The sequence below is a fragment of the Hyperolius riggenbachi genome, chromosome 7, assembly GCF_040937935.1.
Source record: "Hyperolius riggenbachi isolate aHypRig1 chromosome 7, aHypRig1.pri, whole genome shotgun sequence".
In the NCBI taxonomy this organism is placed as follows: domain Eukaryota; kingdom Metazoa; phylum Chordata; class Amphibia; order Anura; family Hyperoliidae; genus Hyperolius; species Hyperolius riggenbachi.
This window is the reverse complement of record NC_090652.1, coordinates 85437475-85460287: the sequence shown is the minus strand read 5'-3', so window position 1 is coordinate 85460287 and position 22813 is coordinate 85437475. Positions and strand designations below refer to the sequence as shown.

Here is a 22813-nt window from a genome sequence, read left to right as displayed (position 1 = left end):
CAGTGCGAGTGGGGATTCTAGGATATAGCGGCTCTAGGAGGATACGAGAGAAGCGTACCTGGGGGACTCTTTAAACTCAAACCACCCAAACCAGGTCTTCCAATATTGGTCTCGCTTTTCTCGCAAGCTAGCGGTTAGGTCCTCCATTTTTTCCACCCAATCAATTTCTCTAAGCCACTCTAATATAGAGGGGGGTTCGGGCACTTTCCACTTTCTAGCTATTAGAATTTTTGCTGCATTAATCAAGTGTCTAGTGAGGGTTTTTTTGTATTTCCTTATTGACCACTGATTGTGATGCAATAAAAAGAAGGCTGGGGAGTCGGGGGGAAGATAGTCTGTTAGAATATGCATTATTTCTCTCACTTCCTCCCAGAACCGCCTCAGTTTGCTGCAGGACCAGAATACATGTACCAGTGTGCCTGTTTCCAGGCCGCATCTCCAGCACAGCGGGGAAGAAGATGGGTACATTTTGTGAAGCTTGGAAGGAGTCAGATACCACCTAGTGAACACTTTGTAGCCTGCCTCCTGGCTCCTTGAAGAAATGGAAGACTTGTGAGAAAAGACGAGTATTTTGTGCCATTGCTTATCAGAGAAGGTCATATTAAGGTCCCTTTCCCATTTAGCCTTGTATGTGGAGCAGGGGTCTTCAGTGTCATTCAGTAATGAGTATACGAAGGAGAGAGTGCCTCTTATCGTTCCCCCCTCCATGCACGTTTTTTCAAAGGTTGAAAGGGGCCTCGAGAAGTTCGCCCTTGACCCCTGTGTCATAAGAAAATGGTCAAACTGGAGGAGGCTCCAGGCGTCCAGATTGGGGCTGTTGAGGGAGGTCCGGAGTTCTCCGAGGGTTACCCACCGTCCCTCATGAATCAGGTGCATGGCCCTAAGAGGGGCGTCCAATCGCCATTTCTGGTAGCTATTGGGTCTAAGGCCCAGTGGAAAATTAGGGTTACATAAGATGGGTAGGAGGGGGGAAGGCCATGGTGAGATAGTCGATTTCTCTCTAACTTTCAGAAATATTTTAAGGGTTTGAGTGATTAGGGTCGTGGCCAAAGTCGAGGTGATAGGGGATCGGAGTGACCAAGGTAGTAATGCTAATTTATTTCCCATTAGTTCCTCCTCAATGCCCACCCAGCGCTTGTGAGCTGCATGTCTATGCCAGTCGATGATTCTAATAAGAACTGCAGCTGTGTGATATAGTCGGGGTTTTGGAATGGCCATACCTCCCTGCTCCTTAGGGGCCGTCTGGATGGAATATTTCAGCCTAGGTTTGCGGCCTTTCCAAATGAAGCGAGAGAAAGCTTGGGATATCACAATCTGTATTTTAAGCTATAAAACAAAGTTTCCTGCAATAAAACCTTATCTCAAGCTGTCTCTCACTGTGTCTTGGCTCTTTAATTGCTTCAGAAAACCGGACTGTATTCATCCCAAGTTGGTTGAAATAGCTCAGAGACGCTCTTGTGCATAGATAACAAATTACATTTCTTTACTCTTCCTGTTCTGGAAAACAATATGAGATTCTTTTCTTTGCTACTAATGTTTATGTCTTAGCTGTACTACACATACAGTACAGGTCATTATCTCATAAGTTTATTCCCGCTTCAGGTTTGCTTTAACCTATGGCTCAGGAGGCCCCCTGCAAAACTTTTATGACCCTCCTCAATACCCGGCGAGGAAGGGGGTTCCACACTTCTTCCTTCTCTTATCCACCAGAGTCCTCCTCCAGTGCTCCCCTGGCTGTCCTCCACTCAATCTTCCCTGTACAGACCTACAGATCATCAGTGATGTGGCGGTAATGGGGTTTACTTCTTCCTCCGTTGGGTCTCTCTAAAACTCCTGCTACAGCCACTTGCTCTCCTTGGGCCCCTGCCTGTTTTTCTCTGCATGTCATGTGACTTCACCGAGAGGAAGGCAGAGGACACCTAGCGGGATTGCCAAAGAGAGCCAACAGTGGAAGAGGTACGGTAAGTCCCGTCACTGCTGCACCACGAACCAGCGGGAAGATTGAACCCAGACAGCCAGGGAAGTACAGGATGGGCCCCGTGGTGGAGGAGGAAGTAAGAAGTCCAGGCCACCCATGGCCGCAGGGCTGCTTCCCGCCTTCCCCAAAGTTACGCCACTGATTCTAAATAGCCAAAATCCACTATACAATGTAGATCCTCACTGTCTATTTAATAGTGCTTTTACGTTGGTTTGATGCAGGAAGCCTCCCTTCTTCTATCATGTACTTTTTGTAATTACTGCTAATGACTTGTGTGCACGCGAAACCCAAATTCAGCCTCAATAAAGTTGTCAGTTACGCTTAATGTCAGCGCAATCTGTAATGCGTTACACTGGCTGTCGCGCCTACATCGTGGGATTTTCTACATGATAATTATTCGATTATGTCAATATTTAACGTATACTAATCAAGAAGCTCCCCTCTTAAATCATTCTATAAATTACATGTGACAAGCAGATTCTGTGACACCAACTCATTGTCACCCGTGCCGTATTTCCTGCCACGAGAAACTCAATTAGAGCAATTATAGAACAATTACGTTATTATAATGCTCCGGCAAGAGATGTTAGTTGCTGCTGATGCTGACGTGCAGTGAGATGGCTGGAATGATCGTTCTGTGTCTGATTCATAGGTCTGCCATACACAGCTGCTTTGTGCCAGACCACCTGTCTGCTGTTCCCTGCTCAGTCACGCCAAGGGACTCCACCGCCATACATCCAGGGGCTGGAGCAGCTGACTGACAGAGGCTTCCACGTCACGGGGGCGCGGCTGTCGGCATTCGACCAATCACAGGCCCAGGCTGTGGCAGAGTTATACAGCATCCAAGGCAGCCTGTCAGCACAGGTAATTTATATCTGTGCATAAAGATCTTATCACTGTATTTTTTATTTTATTTTTTGAGTCAAAGGATTACTCAGGGCTTGTTCACACTGTGAGCATTTTCGTTTTTTTTTTTTTTTTAATGAACAAGAGACGAAGCACCCTCATGTAGTTTACCATATAGATCATTGGGAACATTAGAGAAAACACCTATCATGCTTTCTGTTTCATTCTGCACTGCACAGCTTGTTTCTTAGCAGACCTGATAAAATCCCTGACTGAGCATTCAGTTTGGCTTTGCTATAATGACTCAGCTATAATGATTCCTGGGCAGAGCCAGCAGGGGACAGGCTTGGACTTGAAAAGACATGAGAGAACACAGACTGAGCTATAAATATTCCTGAGCAAAGCCAGACTGAATACTCAGTCAGGAATTTTTTCAGGGCTGATTAGAAGCAAGCTGTGCAGTGCAGAATGAAACAGAGAGCAGGGTAGGTGTTTTCTCTAATGTTCCCACTGATATATATGGTGAAATACATGAGGGTGCTTCGTCTCTGGTTCCCTTTAAGTGCTGGCGATTTTTTTAATTGCCATAAAAGCGCTTGTGCAATGTTGCTGTAGGTGAGTGTTCTCACACGAGCGATGAGCTTTCTTTCTGAGTGCAAACGCGGGTCCTGCGCCTTTTCCTGAGCGTTTGTGCTTCAATGCAAGGTATACGGAAATCGCAAAGCACTTGAAAAAGCTCTTTAAAAAGCGATTTGGTGAGCGCTTTTAAAAAATTTTTAATTATTTAATTTCAGGTCAGAGTTCACTTCCTGATTGTCCTAAGGAAGCAATTAATAAAGCGCAAATCGCTCTGAAAGCGTAGAGAAAAGTGCTTTAAAAAGCGCTCAGCACTTGCGATTGCGCTGGTGATTTATAATGTGAACAAGGCCTTAAGGCTGGTTCGCACTACAAGAGCTTTTTAAACACTAGAGATTTTAAAAACTGTTGCTAATGCAATGCTATGGGGGATTTTTACACAATCACATACCTCCAATGTGAACAGATAGGATAACATTAGGATAACATTAGCAAGAGCTTTTAAAATCACAAAGCACTTAGAAAAGCTCTTGTAGTGTGCACCAGCCCTAATGCCGGGCATAGACGGGTCGACCGGCGGGTCGATCCCAGCCGCATCCCCGCTCGTCCGCGCGGATCGATTACCGCTCGCCCCCGCCGGCGCTTCCTTATCAGCGCTCGATTCCCTGCCATTGTCCGCAGGCGGGAATCGAGCCGGCGGGGTCGAGCGGCTTGATTGGGCCAGCTGAATATTATCAGCTGGCCGGACCAGCTACTCGATACACAGTACAGAAACGTACCGTGTATCCCCAGCATAAAGCTTAGTACTCACTGTCAGACTCAATCACTGGAAATGTCCGATCAACGACATTTCCACAATCTGTATTTAAAATATTTTCAGTGATGGGATGTGAATGACAGCAATAGACCGTAAGAAGAATGCCAACGTTAGGGTTGTTAAATGATGAAGGATGCAGAGGGAAGTGCCATAGACTTTAGTAGTCACATTGTTTAAAGATCTGTACACACTGTGGATGGTTTTCAGGCCCGGATTTATAGTTCAGGAGCAAATAGGCCCATAAACACAGGCCATGCCCTGTGGCCAACCTGATGTGCCCCAAACTGCAATCCCCCAACCAGATGTGCCCCACTTTCCCCCTTCCATAATAGATAGCCAAATGTGCCCCTTTCCCCTTCCCCTTAACCAGTAGAATTAGCCTTCCCTCCGTCTCTACAATGCCAGTGAGTATCTTCATATTTGTTCGGCTCACACTCTGCAGAGGGAGGGAGGGAGAGAGGTTGAGCACTTTGGGTGGCCCAGGTCCGGATTTATGTCACAGTCAGGAGCCTATAGGCACAGATGTCCTGGCATCTTAGACTTCACCTTCATAAACCTACAAACACCCCCGAACCGCACCGCAAGCATGCTGGCTGGCAGTGGCGGCGCTACACTGGGGCTTACCCAGGCTTAAGCCCCAGCTGAGAAGCTGTCAGCCCCCTCAAAAGCCCCCCCTTCCCCTTCCCGGCAGGTTCGTACTGAGCCGGCAGGGTTTTTAACCAGGGATGGACATACGGCCGTGCAGCCATATCCGGAGGAACCCATTAATTTACGGTGACCAGACGTCCTGTTCCACAGGACTCTGGCCACCCACTTAGCCATTTAACAATACTGATCGAAGCCGCGCAAGTTGCCTCATCAGCTCCGCCCCATGCGTGTGCCTCCACCTGCCAGTAAAGGCCCTGCACAGCACATCCCTTCACAATACGCCTGCAGTAACCAATCACCGCAGTGTCACATCTCAGATAGCCAATCTGGGTGCAGAGCCGCGCAAGCCACGTGACGCTGCCTGGAAGTGGATGTGTGGCGGGAACCTTGTTAGCACAGCCGAGCTGAGGAATGGGAAAAAGGGCTATGAGAGAGAGGCAGTTCGCCTCTGAGCTGGATGTGCAAGCCGAGATGGAAGGTGAGGGAGCAAGGTGCCCTGCCGTCATGTTGCATGCGGGAATGGTACTCCATTGTCTGCATGACTGAGAGCAATCTCTGTGTGTCCCTACTTCTAGAAATAAGGTGAGAGTGCCCTCCCCACCCAGTGTGTGTCACACTCCTCCCTACCTAGTGCCACTTTCCTCCCCACCCAGAGTGTGTCACCCTCCATCCCACCTAGTGCCACTTTCCTCCCCACCCAAAATGTGTCACCCTCCATCCCACCTAGTGCCACTTTCCTCCCCACCCAGAGTGTGTCACCCTCCATCCCACCTAGTGTCACTTTCCTCCCCACCCAGAGTGTGTCACCCTCCATCCCACCTAGTGCCACTTTCCTCCCCACCCAGAGTGTGTCACCCTCCATCCCACCTAGTGCCACTTTCCTCCCCACCCAGAGTGTGTCACCCTCCATCCCACCTAGTGCCACTTTCCTCCCCACCCAGAGTGTGTCACCCTCCATCCCACTTAGTGTCACTTTCCTCCCCACCCAGAGTGTGTCACCCTCCATCCCACCTAGTGCCACTTTCCTCCCCACCCAGAGTGTGTCACCCTCCATCCCACCTAGTGCCACTTTCCTCCCCACCCAGAGTGTGTCACCCTCCATCCCACCTAGTGCCACTTTCCTCCCTACCCAGAGTGTGTCACCCTCCATCCCACCTAGTGCCACTTTCCTCCCCACCCAGAGTGTGTCACCCTCCATCCCACCTAGTGCCACTTTCCTCCCCACCCAGAGTGTGTCACCCTCCATCCCACCTAGTGTCACTTCCCTCCCCACCCAGTGTGTGACATCATCCTCCCTACCTAGTGTCACTTTCCTCCCCACCCAGTGTGTGACATCCTCCTCCCTACCTTGTGTCACTTTCCTCCCCACCCAGTGTGTGACATCCTCCTCCCTACCTAGTGTCAATTTCCTCCCCTCCCAGAGTGTGTCACCCTCCATCCCACCTAGTGCCACTTTCCTTCCCACCCAGTGTGTGACATCCTCCTCCCTACCTAGTGTCACTTTCCTCCCCTCCCAGAGTGTGACATCCTCCTCCCCACCTATTGTCAGCCTCCTCCCCACCCTGTGCGTGTCAGCCTCCTCCCCACCTATTGTGCGTCAGCCTCCTCCCCACCCAGTGTGGGTCAGTCTCCTCTCCACTCATTACGTGCATTTACTGGTGAAAGGATGTCTCTCATAACATGCATTTACTGGGGAAACGCTGTCTGTCATTATTAGCATTTACTGGGGAAACACTGTCTGTTATTATGTGCATTTACTGGGGAAACGCTGTCTGTCATTATGTGCAGTTACTAGGGAAACACTGTCTGTCATTATGTGCATTTACTGGGGAAACGCTGTCTGTCATTATGTGCATTTACTGGGGAAACGCTGTCTGTCATTATGTGCATTTACTGGGGAAACGCTGTCTGTCATTATGTGTATTTACTGGGGAAATGCTGTCTGTCATTATGTGCATTTACTGGGGAAACGCTGTCTGTCATTATGTGCATTTACTGCAGAAATGCTGTCTGTCATTATGTGCATTTACTGGTGAAAGGCTGTCTGTCATTACGTGCGTTAGCTGGTGAAAAGCTGTCTCTTATGTGCATTTACTGGTGAAAAGCTGTCTCTTATGGGCATTTACTGGTGAAAGGCTGTCTGTCATTATGTGCATTAACTGGTGAAAAGCTGTCTCTTATGTGCATTTACTGGGGAAACGCAGTCTGTCATTATGTGCATTAACTGGTGAAAAGCTATCCCTTATGTGCATTTACTGCGGAAACGCAGTCTGTCATTATGTGAATTAACTGGTGAAAAGCTGTCTCTTATGTGCATTTAATGGGGAAACTGTCTGTCATTACATGCATTAACTTGTGAAAAGCAGGCTCTTATGTGCATTTACTGCAGAAACGCAGTCTGTCATTATGTGCATTAACTGGTGAAAAACTGTCTCTTATGTGCATTTAATGGGGAAACGCTGTCTGTCATTACGTGCATTAACTGCTGAAAAGCTGATTCTTATGTGCATTTACTGGTGAAAGGCTACCTGTCATTATGTGCGTTTACTTCATTTTCTTTTCCATGTAACTACGTTAGCTGGTACAACTACATTACAGTTAGCCCCGCCCACATGACATCATGACCACGCCCAATTTTTCGCCGCAATTCCCCCCCCAAAGCCCGGCCTGCCAGCCCTCATGCCCCCTTTGAGCCCCCCCAAAAATCTGAAGCTGGAGCCGCCACTGCTGGCTGGCCCAGCTGTCACTTCTCACTTAGTTCCCTTGCCATCATAGGTAGCTACAGGTGCCCTTTAGTATTGGGTGGCCAGAAGTACCCTCAGTATTAAGTATCTATAAGTGCCTCCAAGTATTAGGCAGCTATAAGTGCCCCTGACTGAAGGGAGATCTTGTTAGTGGAAGGCCGAGACCCAGTGACTAACCTCTCATTTACACTCCGCTCAGGACTCTAAGGCAGAAGGGAGGAACTCAGGGAGGGTAGTGAACCGCCTTTCCATCATCAGGCGCCTGTAGGTACGTGCCTACAGTGCCTTATGGTAAATCCAGCCCTGGGGCGGCCAGTAAACCACCTTTCACCCATTACTAGCCTACAGTGCCTATTGGTAATTCCAGCCCTGCTTAAGTTCAGCCTCTAACTACAAGCAGCCAGACGGTGACTGGTCCAAGGATGTGGAACACACACCAATTTGGGGTAAACAGCATATCATGCAAATACATTATACAAAACTAGCCACCAAAGGGGAAAACATTGTAATCCTGGCAGACCACATTGAAAGCTGCAGGGCGAGAGAATAGAAAAGGCAGAGCAGCACATAAGTGGACAACCACCCAGCACAATCAGACCCCGCAAAATCATGGCTGAAAAATAAGAGGCTCTGGGAAACAGATTGTGGCACACAGTAATATTCAAATAGTAGGCCTGCAAGCATTACAGGCCAGGAGAACTAAGGACTCTTTGTGCCGAGGTGTTGAAGGTGGAAAGGGAGAGTGGAGTGGGTCCACCCCAATCATAGGGAACATCTGCTAGAATGGTAACCATGAAATATCCAGACTTTTCTGACAAGCCACATATTAAATGCCTTCGAATCCCTGAGAAAGGATCTAATTATCAGAGGAGTCAAGGTGCACCTGTCCAGTGATCATTTCATAGATGTCTTCTGGGAAAGACAGGCCTTTGGAACTGTCTGCAAAGACTGTTTTAACTTTCAGTTATGGTTTCCATTGCATAAAGTAAACAGAGAAAACCAAGCTCGTCTACTTAAAGTGACACTGAAGCAAAAGAAATCCTTATGATATAATTCATTCTGTGTAGTACGGATAATTAATAGTACATTAGTAGCTAAAAAAATAGTTTCATATTTTTGTTTTCAGTTATATTATTTTTTTTTCTAACATTGCCTCATTCTCTAATATGTGCAGTTTACACATTACACTCAGCATTTTACATGATTTCACAGAGCAGGCTACTGACTTTTTCAACTTTCCTCTGCAGGAAAACCATAAACAAACAAGAAACAATCAGAGACACTTGAGATAAGAGCTTCAAAAGACAGTGCTGTCCATGACTTTTTTTGGTGGCAGAGCTCAGTGAAGCTCTTTTGCATAGATAACAACTGAAGTTTCTTAACTCTTCCTGTACTGGAAACAATATCAGACTCATATATGTGCTACTAGTGTTCTATTTCTTAGCTGTACCACGCAAGCTGGAGAATTAAAATTACAGTACATGATGTTTCTAAGGTGGAAACAATATAACCAGCAAGAGTTTACTAATCTGAGGGATATGGAGGCTCCTACATTTATTTCCATTTAAACAATGCTGGTTGCATGGCAGTCCTGTAGATCTCTTTGGCTGTATTGGAGTCGGAATCACACACCTGAAACAAGCATGTGGCCAATCCAGTCAGATTTCAGTCAGAAACATCTGATCTGCTGTATGCTTGTTCAGGGTCTATGGCTAAGGGTATTAGAGACAGATGATCAGCGGGACAGTCAAGCAACTGGTATTGCAAACTTTATAATAAACTGTATGTGTAGTACGGATAATGAATAGAATATTAGCTGCAAAGAAAAGTCTCATATTTTTGTTTTCAGTTATTTTAGTTTAGCTATTTTTTTTTAATAACATTCACATCATACTGTCACCTTTGCAGTTTTAAAACCCTGTCTGGCTTTTAAGCTATGAAACAAAGCAGAAATAATGACACTTTGAACTTTCCTGCAGTAAAACCTTATCTCAAACTGTCTCTCACTGTTTAAGTGCTTCAGAAAACAGGACTGAAATAAAAAAACTTTTATAAAAAAAAAGAAATACATAATTTCCTTAGGGGCTTTTTTTTTTTTAATATGTATGTCATGAGGGTATATTACTGTTATTTTTTGCAAGTATTGGAATGTAATTAGTGACAGACGCAAAACAGGAAAAAATCACCTTTATTTCCAATTAAAATATTGTTGCCATACATTGTACTAGGTACATACTTTAAACATTGTAATAACCCTGGACAAATGGGCAAATACAATGTGATATTTTTATGCATAGTAGCACATTTAATTTTAAAACTACAATGGCCAAAAATTGAGAAATATTTTTTCCATTTTTTTTATTATTCCTGTTAAGATGCATTTAGAAAAAATTAATTCTTAGCAAAACGTACAACCCAATGAAAGCCTAATTGGTGGTGAAAAAAACAAGATATAGATTATTTTGTAGTGATAAGTAGTGATAAAGTTATTGGCGAATGAAAGGGAGGAGTGCTGAAATGTGAAAATTGCTCTGGTCCATAAGGGGGAAAAAAACCCTCAGTGGTGAACTGGTTAAAATGAGTTCTTCCAGGTTGACCATCCTACATAGGAAGGGAAGGGACTGTTGCCTTGACTTATTGACTTACATGGATGTGAGTGTAATGTGTTCTCTGGTAATATGGTTTGTTTCAGCTCAAGGTTGTGAATAAGGGACCTTGCCTGCTAATAGCAGCTCAGAGGGACAATGCCATAACCTGCTTCCACTCACTAATGGCAAGGTAAGTGCCAGTGTGTGTCTGTCAAGGAGAAAACTCACAAGAACAATTAGCAAAGGAAAGTGAATGAATAATTCAGCAGATGCACATTGATTGCATCTCTGTGCCCAGACACAGAACATTGTCCATGCCTAGAAACCCGGAATCCTATTGATAGTAAGTGGCTGTATGCATTGTATGTTCAAGGGTGTCTGTTGGAGAGGATTCTGGGTAAGATTTGTAATTCAACATTTCACTTATGACTCATAACCACATTATTATTATTTATATCGCACTGACATCTTCCACAGCAGTTTTTCAGTGTACATAGCCATGTCACTAACTATCCCTCAGATAAGCTCACAGTCTAATCCCTGCCATAGGCATATTGTATGTCCATCACAGTCTAAGGGGCCACTTTAGGGGGAAGCCATTTAACTTATCTATATGTTTTGGGGATGTGGTAGGAAACCGGAGTGCCCAGAAGAAACTCACACAGATACGGGGAGAACATACAAACTGTGCAGATAGTGCCTTGGCTGGGATTCGAACCAGGGACCCAGTGCTGCAAGGCGAGAGTGCTACCCACTTCTAACTCTTAGGCTCAACACACACCATACAATCTTGGTTGTTCAATCTTACCACTTTCATGTAATATAAGAGCTTATCCAATCAATCATTCAAGGTATTTTCTATCTGTTGGCCCTTATACTACATAGATTTGGTAAATCTGTACAACCAAGATTGTATGGTGTGTGTTGAGCTTTACACAGAACACAATGAAACGTGTCTATTCCACATACAGTTGCTGAAGAAAGTTACTGCTTTGTGCTTGTTTAGCCAGATCAAAGTGTCATTTGTTCTTATCAGCAGCTGTGAATAGGGAATCTCCCCATAGTAAACACTAAGGCTCTGTTCCCACTAGAGTTCTCCACTCATTGCTAAGTGGAGAGTGAAAGGCTTCTATGTTATATATAGAAGCCGTTCACACTTGTCATGCTGCAACGGATCCGCGAGTTGCAATGCAGTAAGCGTCTGTGCAGTCTGTGAAAATCCCGGGCTTGGGGGATGCATTCCCCCAAATAGCTTATGGAGGAGTCCAACTACCCCGGGCTACATGCGAACTATCAGATTGGACATTATTTCTGTCCACTTCCGCTGGCTGCACGTGATGCGGAAGTGGGAACGGGGCCAGAAGGTAGCCATACATCTGGCGATGATGGGCAGATTCCACCAAGAGACAAATCTCTCTCTGATCGAATCTGATTAGAGAGAGATCTGCCGGCTGCCCGTACACCGCAGGACGATTCCCGACAGTATTTGGCCCGCGTACGCTGTTACTCCGGCCCTCTGACAGGCGGCCGGATTCCTCTCCTTCCCCCTCCCTCCCTGCAGAGTTGTGAACAGGAGGTAACGGGGCTGGGGGAACTTAAAACTCACCTGATCACCAATTCCGGCATCACGTCTCCATGGCAACAGGGCATCGCATGACATGAAGTTGGGTTGACGTGTCATGTGACGCCCTATTGCCATGGAGACGCGTCATGGGAATTGGCGATCAGGTGAGTTTTAAGTTTCTCTCCCCATTACCGCTCCCTTGCAACTCGGGAGGGAGGGGGGAACGAGAGAGCAGGGATATCATTTCAGAAATGCAGCCTACGGTCCGCAGAATACAGCCTGGGCCGCGCAAACTTTGCCCAGCCCTGCACTATGGGTAACAGCACTAGGGGTTTCGTTGCGTTCATTGCTCGTCCTGATATCGCTCGCTGTTACCGTCCCTTACTAAATCGACCACAATGGGCCGACATCTTGCAGCGTGTCCAATCAGTACTTGCGACCAATTTCAGCCAGATATTGGTCGCTAGGCGATCGGGCATGCTCTTGGCGGCACAGATTTTCAACCAATTCGATAGTAGTGTATGGCCACCTTTAGTGTCAGAGGATCAGTAGGACAGCCAGGCAACTTGTATTGTTTAAAAATAAATAAATAAATATTGCATCCTCCATTTCCCTCTCGCTTCAGTTGTCCTTTAAAGCCATTTGACATCAGCCAATTGAGTGTATGCACGCTCTGCCATTAAGAGGCATAGGACTGGGAAACACATTAGTGCTAATTGTGAGAAAGGCACCAACTAAACGTCGATCCCGACACAGCATGATGAACATTCTGAGGCATAAGGTGCACCAGCAGCCTTGCAATGTCACCTTGTAGTGGGACCTGGCTCTACTCTTTGCCAATGGGGCACCAGTTATCCTCATCCACATTGACTTTGGCACTCACTGGGAACCATTTTTAGCCTCTCTTTATGTTCCGGGGCACTGGGGGTTAATTCCTAGCCTGGCACTCGAGGGGTCAGGGAGAGGATTTGGTAGATAGAAGCCAGGGCAGTTCAGTTTCCTCCGATGGATTATGCTCCAGGAAAATCCGTTTATAGAAGGCTTTTGTTATGCTACAGATTAGATGGTGTGTTAGGATTTCCGTGACTTAAAAGATGTCACAGAGGCTGCCATGCAGATAGCAGCTGGGCACAGTGAAGGGCACTGGGGCTTAGTAACCCAGCCAGACATTCAGCTCTGACATCTATACCATGGCACAGGAAATGGGCACTCAGGATAACTGGACATTGTCGCATCTCTGATCAGTAATGACAACGGAAGGCAAGAGATCTCTCTGTCACTATTCAGCCTTCTACTGCCACTTCTCGGCAACTTAAAGAGGGACTGTAGTGAAAAGAACACAATGAATAAAATAGCCTATTTTTTTTTATTTATTTTTTTACAATATCCATTTATAAACTGTAAAATCTTTCTTCTCCTTGATTTACTTTGTGAAATTTATCACAGGCAGCAACATCTTTAATACTGGCAGGTGGTCTCTGCAGAATGTTCATTTCTTAAAGAGGATCTGTAACATAAAAAGATCCCCTGGGGGGTACTCACCTCGGGTGGGGGAAGCCTCCGGATCCTAATGAGGCTTCCCACGCCGTCCTCTGTCCCACGGGGGTCTCGCTGCAGCCCTCCGTACAAGATGACGTCATTATTTACCTTCCCGGCTCCTGCGCAGGCGCTCTGACGGCTGTCGGCTCCGAACTACACGGAAATACCCGATCGCTGTCGGGTCTGCTCTACTGCGCAGGCGCAAGTTTCCGGCGCCTGCGCAGTAGAGCGGACCCGACTGAGATCGGGTATTTCCGTATAGTTCGGAGCGGAAAGCAGCCACAGCGCCCACGCTGGAGCCTGCAAAGGTAAATATTAAACTGACAGTCGGCTCTGTCGCCGGCTGTTCGGAGGGCTGCAGCGAGACCCCCGCGGGACAGAGGACGGCGTGGGAAGCCTCATTAGGATCCGGAGGCTTCCCCCACCCGAGGTGAGTACCCCCCAGGGGATCTTTTTGACGTTAGAGTCTCTTTAAGAGTTCCTAAAGGACAACTGTAGTGAGAGGTATACGAGGCTGCCATATTTACTTCCTTTTAACCCTTTAGCGGCCAATTTATTTAGAGGCTTGTGAGTGCTCCAGGACAGTTTGTTTTAGCACATTTTTTATTTCTTATTTGTTACATTTTTTTCTTCTAATTGGTACTGTTGTAATGTGTATTTATGTCCACTTGTCTAGAGGGGGCAGTGTGAGACAATAACTGAGGATTTCTGCTTTCAGTTTCTATATCTTCAGCTAGTAGAGAGAGATCAAAGCATTCCAGGAATTTACAGCACGAGTTCTGCCAACAGAGGTCAAAAGCAGTGTTGGTAATGGGTTAAGCAATACTAGTTGACCTGCTATCCTGCAATATATAGCTATAGGAAGTGTTTCTGATGCTGAAACCAGATATTTTACACAAAAGTGGGTATTTTGAATTTACTGCATTCTATTGTATGTTGAGCCATAGTCAGACTTCACCATTAGGGGTTGGGGTATTTATCCAGTGGACATAATCAATTCACTCATTTTTACTATAAAATTGAACTGCAGGAGTCAGTATGGATTCCTGCTCACCCACTCTGAGTGCTCTCACTCACTGTGATCCTTCAGGTATCCAGGGCCCAGATTGTGTAAGGATATGAATGCCAATAAGCCAATTAAGCCAATCTTAAATTGAATTGTCCATTTTATGGGTGCATAGTTGTACCATATAGGACACCATGTGATAACAGTGGAGACTGAGTGGCCACTGGTGTGTTATAAGAATGCCAAGTAATCACTGGCCACAGGTGTTATGGAGTTGGAGTGCTGTGCTTTACACACTACCAATGGCCACACTTTGCTAGGGAAAGGGAATGGCTTGCTGCAGGGGTGGCAGAAGGGTGCAATGCTGGCTAATCTTAATCTTGCTTTTTTTGTGGGGGATCTGGAATGTTCAACTGGCCACACTATTTTTAGGCATAGGGTTTGCAGTAGGGCTAGATTTAGGAATTTACGGCAAAAAGGGACGGGTAGTGTTAGGTGTAGGATTTACAGCAGGGCTAGATTTAGGAATTTACAGCAATAAGATAAGGGTAGTGGTAGGTGTAGGATTTAATGCTAGCTACACACCATACAATTTTTTAGATTTTCCTGCCAGATGATTTTTTTTTCTCCAAAATGTTGGAAAAAATCTATCTGGCAGGTAAATCTAACTGAAAATTGTATGGCGTGTACCTAGCATAAGGCTCATACACACGCTACACAAAAGTCTTTTAACCACCCTGGCGTTACGTTTATTTGCTGCGCACGGGCGCGAGTGGGTTTTTTTCAATTTTTTTTTATATCATGTAGCTAGCTTAGCGTTAGCTACAAGATTCCTCCCTCCCTGCCGAATCCCTCCCACCCCTCCGATCGCCGCCGGCGATTATACACAACAGGAGATCCCGCTCTGAACGGGATTTCCTGTATGGTCTTCCCTCGTCACCATGGCGACGATCGGAATGACATCATCGACATCATAACGTCAGGGGGAGTCCCGATCCACATGCACCACAAGCCAGTTAAATGCTCATGAAAGTGTATTCAAAAGTCATCTAGTAATGCAATACTCTGAACCTACAGCACCAGTGTGCAGAGTATATACAGAATAATAAACAGATATAAATTATGCAACATCAACAAATGCATGATAACTGGAAGGGCACTTATGCATACAATATAAATTCATGTGGACAAAGTCCCATAGATATGCACTCAGTTAAGGCAGTCCATATATAAGTGCACAAACCAGTAGCAGTCCATAAGAGAACCCAGTTCCCTATAGCAAATAGCTAAAACGGATGTGCAAAGTTGCAGATGGGCAATACAAAGTTTACAATAAGCAGAGAGAGATAAGGTGCTGGCACTCCCAACTTTTTACCCAGATGTCGGCATTTCAGAATTATTCCTTTCTCAGTTGGTATAGAGCAGTTGAGGCGACTGTAGCAATCCGAGTGAGAGGCAGCTGCTTGGAGGAGGTAAGTCCACCTCTGCCTCCTCTCATTTTAACATTGGTAGTAAATTGTATTCCTTTGGCGCCTGTGTCTGCATATATACAACTTCTTCAAGTTGTTTGATAATCGTGCATTTAACCACTTCACAGCTCCAGTACAGTATATCTACTCCCCTGCAGACTTCATCTAACCGCCCAGGGGAGTAAATATACGTACTCCCGCTGCTACCACTGCTGTAAGCGCTCCCGCTTATTTGTGCGCTCGTTCATGTTGCCATCTGCCCACCAGGAGATCAATGAATGGGAAAGCAATTCCTAATCATTGATCTAAGTCCCCGTAGCAATTATCGGCGCCTTTTATGAGAAGCTGCACGATCATTCTAATAAATAAAAGTTTCCCATCTTCAGTACACTTCCTGTAAGCATACATATTTTGCTTACAGGACGTATAAAAAAAAAAAGACTGAGGCCATCTTGTGGCCAAATAGTAAAACTACATCTAAAAGTATTTTTTTTAAATGCAAAGACCTGTTTTTACATTTTAAATTAACCCCTTACCTCCCACACTCCCCAATAGTTACCAACATTTATTTTTTTTTGTAAAAAAATACAATGAAATAAATTTACAATTATAAAAAATGCATAAATAGTTTTCTTAGGGACTGAACTTTTTTAATATGTATGTCAAGACGGTATAATACTGTTACTTTATAAATTATGGGCTTTTTATTAATGATGGATGCAAAACTGAAAAAAAAATGCATCTTTATTTCCTAATAAAATATTGGTGCAAGACATTGTGATAGAGACATCATTTAAATGGTGTAATAACCAGTACAAATGGGCACATAAATTACGTGGATTTTAATTATGGTAGCATGCATTATTTAAAAATGATAATGGCCGAAAACTGAAAAATAAGGATTTTTTTCCAATTTTTTTCTTATTTTTCCATTAAAAAAACATTTAGAATAAAATAATTCTTGGCATAATTTACCACCCAAAGTAAGCCTAATTAGTGATAAAAAAAACACATTTAACACATTTCATTCTGATAAGTAGAGATAAAGTTATTGGCAAATGAATGGAAGGAGCTGAAAGGTGAAAATTGCTTGGATGCTGAAGGGGTAAAACCCCTCAGTTGTGAAGTGGTTAAAAGTCTTTTGTTGAACGTGTGTATGAGCCTTTACAGTAGGGCTAGATTGAGGAATTTACGGCAATAAGGGATGGGTAGTGTTAGGCGTAGGGTTTGCAGTAGGGCTAGTTTTAGGAATTTGTGGCAATAAGGGACAGGTATTGATTAGCGTAGGATTCACTGTAGGGCGGAATTTAGGTAGAAAACGTAGTAGAATACCGTCAGTATTGCCGATATTCTACCAGCAGCTACATCTGGCACCCTTTGTACATGCACACTTCCAGCAAGCATTTGTGGGGAATGCTGAAAAAAAAAATTTGATCCATAGAGGCCTCATCTTCCAAATTACAGGATTCAAAGGATGTGCTACTAATGTGTCTCGGTGTCCTGTATCGCAGGGCACCTTCTGAGGACTTGCTGGAGGTCATACATCAACGGCTTAGTGCTGTGTTGCTGGCAGGGGACACACACACACTATTAGGCAGATCGTTTTATTGGCTTGAATGATCAGAGCGCGTGTACATATAGTGTATATATTACTGCATACATATATACGACACATGTATATCGCAGAAGCTGGTAAATGGTGGAGGCATGTGAGGAGCAGCCTGTGTGACAGGAGGCTGTGTCAGTCCCAGCGGGAAGCTGTGTTGATTTCTTCCTCTGTCGGCGGGAGGGGGTATGTGAGCTCCTCAGCCCCCCACCACCGCTCCCCCTTCCCCCCTTCTTAGCTCTTATCTGTGATGTTCCAGCTTCTCTATCCTCAGAACCATGAGTTATAGCCAGCTGCACGGGAAAAGTAGGCCAGGCAGAGTTTAAAGCGTTCTATTGAAAGAGCACAAAACCCAGCGAAGGGATTTTACTGCGCAGCGCGAGATTCTGGTTACTTTCACTGAAATCGTCTTTTCTGGGGGGTTATTTTAAGGATCTTCAGAAAATAGCATTTTTTTTCCTCGCCTGCAGTTCTCATAATGAAACGTCCAATCAGATCGCTGCAGAGATGCTTTTTTCAGTCTGCTGTGATAATGCTTATATGTGAATTGTACCTGACGCCTTCTGTGTGATGGATATTCTCTGTTAAGGCCGTACACACGCAACATCAATGTCTCTCGACGGGGATCGGTAGCCAATTCCTCGGGTGACTTGCTAAACAAACAAAAAAATCACCAGGTGTCGGCAAAATCACAATAGCGTTTATTGAACAATCCGATAAATAAAACCATGAAAAACCCTCCCTATCACCCCTTAAAAAAGCGCCAGATTATCGGCCATCAGCTGATATTGCACTCACACATTCTTTCATTCATAACCACTCACAGTCAGGTGGCCACCACAACAAATGTCCTGAATGGATAATGGGATAACTTACTTCTCAGTCTTTTAAACAGGTGAAACAGTTCTCCCAAGTCCATCAAAAGCTGTGGTTAATAACTGTCTTTATGTGGACATGAAAAAAGAATTCAGCGTACCATGCTGCACCGTGAGCCTTGCAACAGTTCAAAAGCCAGACACTACATCCAATAATTCCAGCTCTAGAGGTGTCAGCACAGTCTATTTGCTATGTCCTGCCATACAGCCGCAACTTTAACTGTTAACTAGGCACATATACAGATGCCGCACCGGGGGTCTCACCACCACTTGACTTGCATCTGTCCGTGTAGCGCTATGCAGGGCTGCGCTTCAGCTGTCCTCCGCTCTCTGAGGCTATCAGGGCTTGTTGCTCCGTCTGGGCTTATCGTGCTGGGTGCAGCGTGGGCACTCGTGACGCGTGGAATCGTGCTGCAATGCCGGGTACACATCGGCTGACGTCACTGGCCGAAGTCACGTGACTATTTCGCTCCTCCCTCGGAGCTTTCTCAAACGAAAAGTGACATTGCAGGACTGAGGCTGACAGACACATCTCTAGCCGGCAGGCTAGAGATGGATTCAGTTACTATGTGGGTGTGGTGGAGGGACGATTGAGCGGGCGGGGGAGTGACGTCACATGGGAGCCTGGTAAGCAGGAAGAACAATGCTTTCAGCTGTAGTGATCCGCCAGGACAATTGAGAGGGGTCGGGGATTCTGTACACACGCTGCACGGAGCCTAATGAGATCATGTGGTCTGTATTATTATTATTTCAACAACAAAAAAATGTGTGCATCAACCAAGTAGAACCTGATAAATATGGCTTTGCAAATTTGGCCTAATTGGCTAATCACGAGACATCGCTCATACAAATGTGCATTTGCTTTTGCATGCCAAAATATGCAGGGTCTAAAACCAATACCGCAAAGCGGTTGCCCTGCGGGGATTAGTTCATGCTGCATTAGCACTATCCAGGAGCGCCACGGGGAGGCTCCTCAATGCCCCCATAAAACCGGGGGGCCACGGGGGCCCCAAGCTCTCTCACTGCCTGGAACCCACACTGCGGCACCCCAGAGGGGGAGGCTGGGAGATGCAGCACACAATGAAAAGTCTTTATTTCAAGAAGAATCTGGTTTACTTGTGGAATTCCCCCCCCCCCCCCCCCCCCGCCTTCCTCAGCCAGCCCAATCCAGCGCTGGGACCTATTAACCACTAATAACAATAATAGTGGCCTGCCTGTCCTGGCGCCTTTCCACTCAGGCAAAAAAAAACAAAAAACGAGCCTGATTGTGTCTGCTCTACTGCCCAGGCACAGATGGCTCACGTCTGTGCAGTAGAGCCGACCTGATTGTGCTCCGCTATTTCCAGAAAGCCTGATCAGAAAGCCGCTGATGCGCCTGCTCGCAGTGCCGACAAGTAGACTTTCGGGGGGTCCCACCGCTGGATCGCCTCTGCTGAGAAGGATGGGAGAAGCCTCCCTTGCATCCAGAGGCTTCCTACTCATGAGTTAAGTACCCCCCGTGGGCACTTTTCTCCCTACAGGGTCACTTTAAATGCTATTATTTAATGGTTATTGGTATGAAGCCCAAGTGCAATTCCAATGAGGTGTTTTTTTATATTTTACTGAGCCCTCGAGATGTTCCTCTGCAGTATACAGTCTATGCTGTAATATGTTTAGAGGTTTAATGTGAAATTTCAATAAACATTTTGAAACCGAAAATTTTCTACAGCGCATGCGTTTTCACCAAGGTCCTTGCCAGTAATCCTCTTGCAGGAACAAGGAGCTCCCTACAAGACACTGTGCTGTTTCCCGTGAGGCAGAGGAGGCAGTTGGGCATTGCCACTGCTCCTTCCTCACAAGTCTGTCGGTCATAGGAAGGTTTAAAAAAAAGATTGCACAGCAGTAATAACCCCCTGTGAGGGAATGTTTTGATCCAAACTATGTCAGTAAAGCTGTAGGCCGTCAGCTTAAGGTGAACCTAAACTGGAAGGAAATAAAAGAGTTTAACTTACCTGGGGCTTCTACCAGCCCCCTGCAGCCGCCCCGTGCCCACACCATGACAAACCGATCCTGAAGTCCCCCGCAGCAACCCTCTGTTACTTGGATGCCCTGGTCCACGCCCCTGTTGATCTTGCTCCCCTGGATGGGTACGCTCTGCATATGCGCAGTACAAAAAAACTCTACAGCGCATGTGCAGAACGCTCCCGGTGACAGGAGCGTGATCGAGAGTGCGCCCGGCCGCGCATGTGCAGTGGCTGTCAACTTCCCAGTCAGCCAGAAGAGGGTCGCTGCGGGGAACTAGAAGATCACTTTAGTGACAGCGTGGGCATAAGGTGGCTTTTGGGGGCTGGTAGAAGCCCTAGATAAGTTAAATTATTTTTTTTTGTGCTTTTTTTTTATTTCAGTTAAGGTTCCCTTTTATGTAAGGGCCCTTTTCTACTTGCTGCAATCTGCTCCAAAATCGGATTGCGGACGTTTTTCAGATCGCAATTTACATGGAAATCAAGGTGCTCATTTTCCATTAGTGCATTTAGATTTCTCCCAAATTGCAATCGGTGACCCAATTTTTGTCACAGTCATCCTCCGTTCCTGACGGTTCACAGCACAACTGTGGCGAGTGTAAATGTAGGTTTCACATCATAGAGCATTTTTGTGTGTGATCTCTCTTATGAGTGGAAAAGCAGCCTAAAGAATAGTCATTCTCAAAATTGGAAACAAGCAACCTTTTCATTTGAATAGAGCACTGCGAAGCATGTACTTTAAAGGACAACTGACGCAAGAGTGATGTGAAGGCTGCCATATTTATTTCCTTATAAGCAATACAAGTTGCCTGGCTGTCCTGCTGACCCTCTACCTCTAAAATTATCCATAACCCCAGAACAAGCATGCAGCAGATTGGGGGCTTGTGACATTATTGTCAGATCTGACAAGATTAGCTGCATGTTTTGTTTCTGGTGTTATCCAGACACTACTGCAGCCAAATAGATCAGCATGGCTGCCAGGCAACTGGTGTTGTTTAAAAGGAAATAAATATGGCAGCCTCCACATACCTCTCGCTACAGTTGTCCTTTAAAGTGACACTGAATAGGAAAAATATGTATGATGTATTAAATTGGTTGTGAAGTAAAGATAATTAATAGAACATTCGTAACAAAAAAATAGTCCCATATTTTTATTTTCAGTTATTTATAACATTGCATCGTTCTCTAATATTTGCAGTTTACACACTACACTCAGCATTCTAAATGATTTCACAGAGCAGGCTAATGACCTTTTGAACTTTCCTCTGCAGAAAAAAAAGATATGGTGAGAGACGGTTTAGCTAAAAGCTTTAAAAGACAGAGCTCTCTGCAACTTTGAAAGTAAGAGATCAGTGAAACTCTTTTGCATAGATAACAACTGGAGTTTCTTAACTCTTCCTGTACTGGAAACAATATTAGACTCGTATATCTGCTACTAATGTTTTATTTCTTAGCAGTACTACACATACAAATCATTATATCATAAGTTTATTTTAACTTCAGATTCCCTTTAATAATGTATAGATAATAAATGTAAGTGTTAATTTTCAGTTTTTTTCACCATAGTGCCTCTTTAAGGTTTAATGGCTTAGGCAGCGGTCTCATACGGTCTGTTTATGTTTGCACATAAGTGGAGTTTCCCTTTAACATGCATGCTTCTTTCTGAACTTTATTTCCTGCAGCGGTAACTTGCAGAGTGGACAGAAGCTGACACAAGCAGCGCTGAGTCCCCACAGCCAGTCACAGGTAAGCAGCATGTCCCTTCACCGCCAGCTCCTCCCGCTTCTATTCATCACACTGACACGACTTACACAGACCAGACCCCGGCAGTGCTGCACAGAATTTCATTTATATTGTTGATTTCATTTAGCAGAAGTGAATGGCATTCTAGGCTGCTCCTTTGGGAAATGAGAGATAAGCGTGAGATGTGCTGACGCTGTATTGTGATCTGGATTCGTCTTCTCATTTCTGTGTCACCTCATTTTCCTCCAGCCCCGCTCTCACACCACCCGTTTCCTCATTCTCTGTTCTCTCTCTGCAGGCTAACAAGATTCTCAGCTTCTTCTTTGATTCGCTGGCCCCTGACAGCATTCACCGAATTGTGTCGCTGGCCTCGTGAGAAGTGGTGGTCCGTACAGCGCTTGTCAGCCCTGCAGTCAGAGCTCAGTGTAACCTGACCTTGCAGCGGAGAACTTAACCATATCAGTCTTGGTCAGGATGGTTTTTAGAGGTTTCTGCTTGGCACGCACACAAACCATAAGGTTCATCCTTTCTACCAGCAGGTCAATGAATGAGTTGATATAAAATATTGCTACTAGTTATTATACTATCGACTTTATATGCACTGTGCTCTGTCCTCTACCCTATTTCCCTAAAATGAAGACATCCCCTGAAAGTAAGCCCTAGTAGAAGTTTTGAGCATGCTCAAAATATACGCTCTACCCCAAAAGTGAGCCCTAGCGGCAGTGAGGCTAATTTCACACCAGGACGTTGCGTTAGAGGGGGCGAAAGGTCGCATAACGTCCCCCTAACGGAACGCCTGGTGGTGCTAGATCTG

At 45.5% G+C, this 22813-nt stretch overlaps 1 protein-coding gene across 3 annotated transcripts in view; it reads left to right on the top strand.

Moving 5' to 3' along the window:
- The window catches only part of LOC137524412 (dynein axonemal assembly factor 8-like), a 259050-nt gene extending 236488 nt beyond the window's left edge, over positions 1 to 22562 (top strand). For 2 of the 3 annotated variants that reach the window (XM_068244202.1, XM_068244201.1), the window contains 4 exons: positions 2631 to 2842; positions 10302 to 10387; positions 21939 to 22002; positions 22298 to 22562. In XM_068244202.1, the coding sequence (XP_068100303.1) occupies positions 2631 to 2842; positions 10302 to 10387; positions 21939 to 22002; positions 22298 to 22375 (440 nt within the window). In that variant the 3' untranslated portion in view covers positions 22376 to 22562. Of the gene's footprint in view, positions 1 to 2630; positions 2843 to 10301; positions 10388 to 21938; positions 22003 to 22297 lie in introns of those variants that run through there. The other variant, XR_011022677.1, reaches the window with a different exon arrangement.
- The last annotated feature ends 251 nt before the right edge of the window (positions 22563 to 22813 follow it).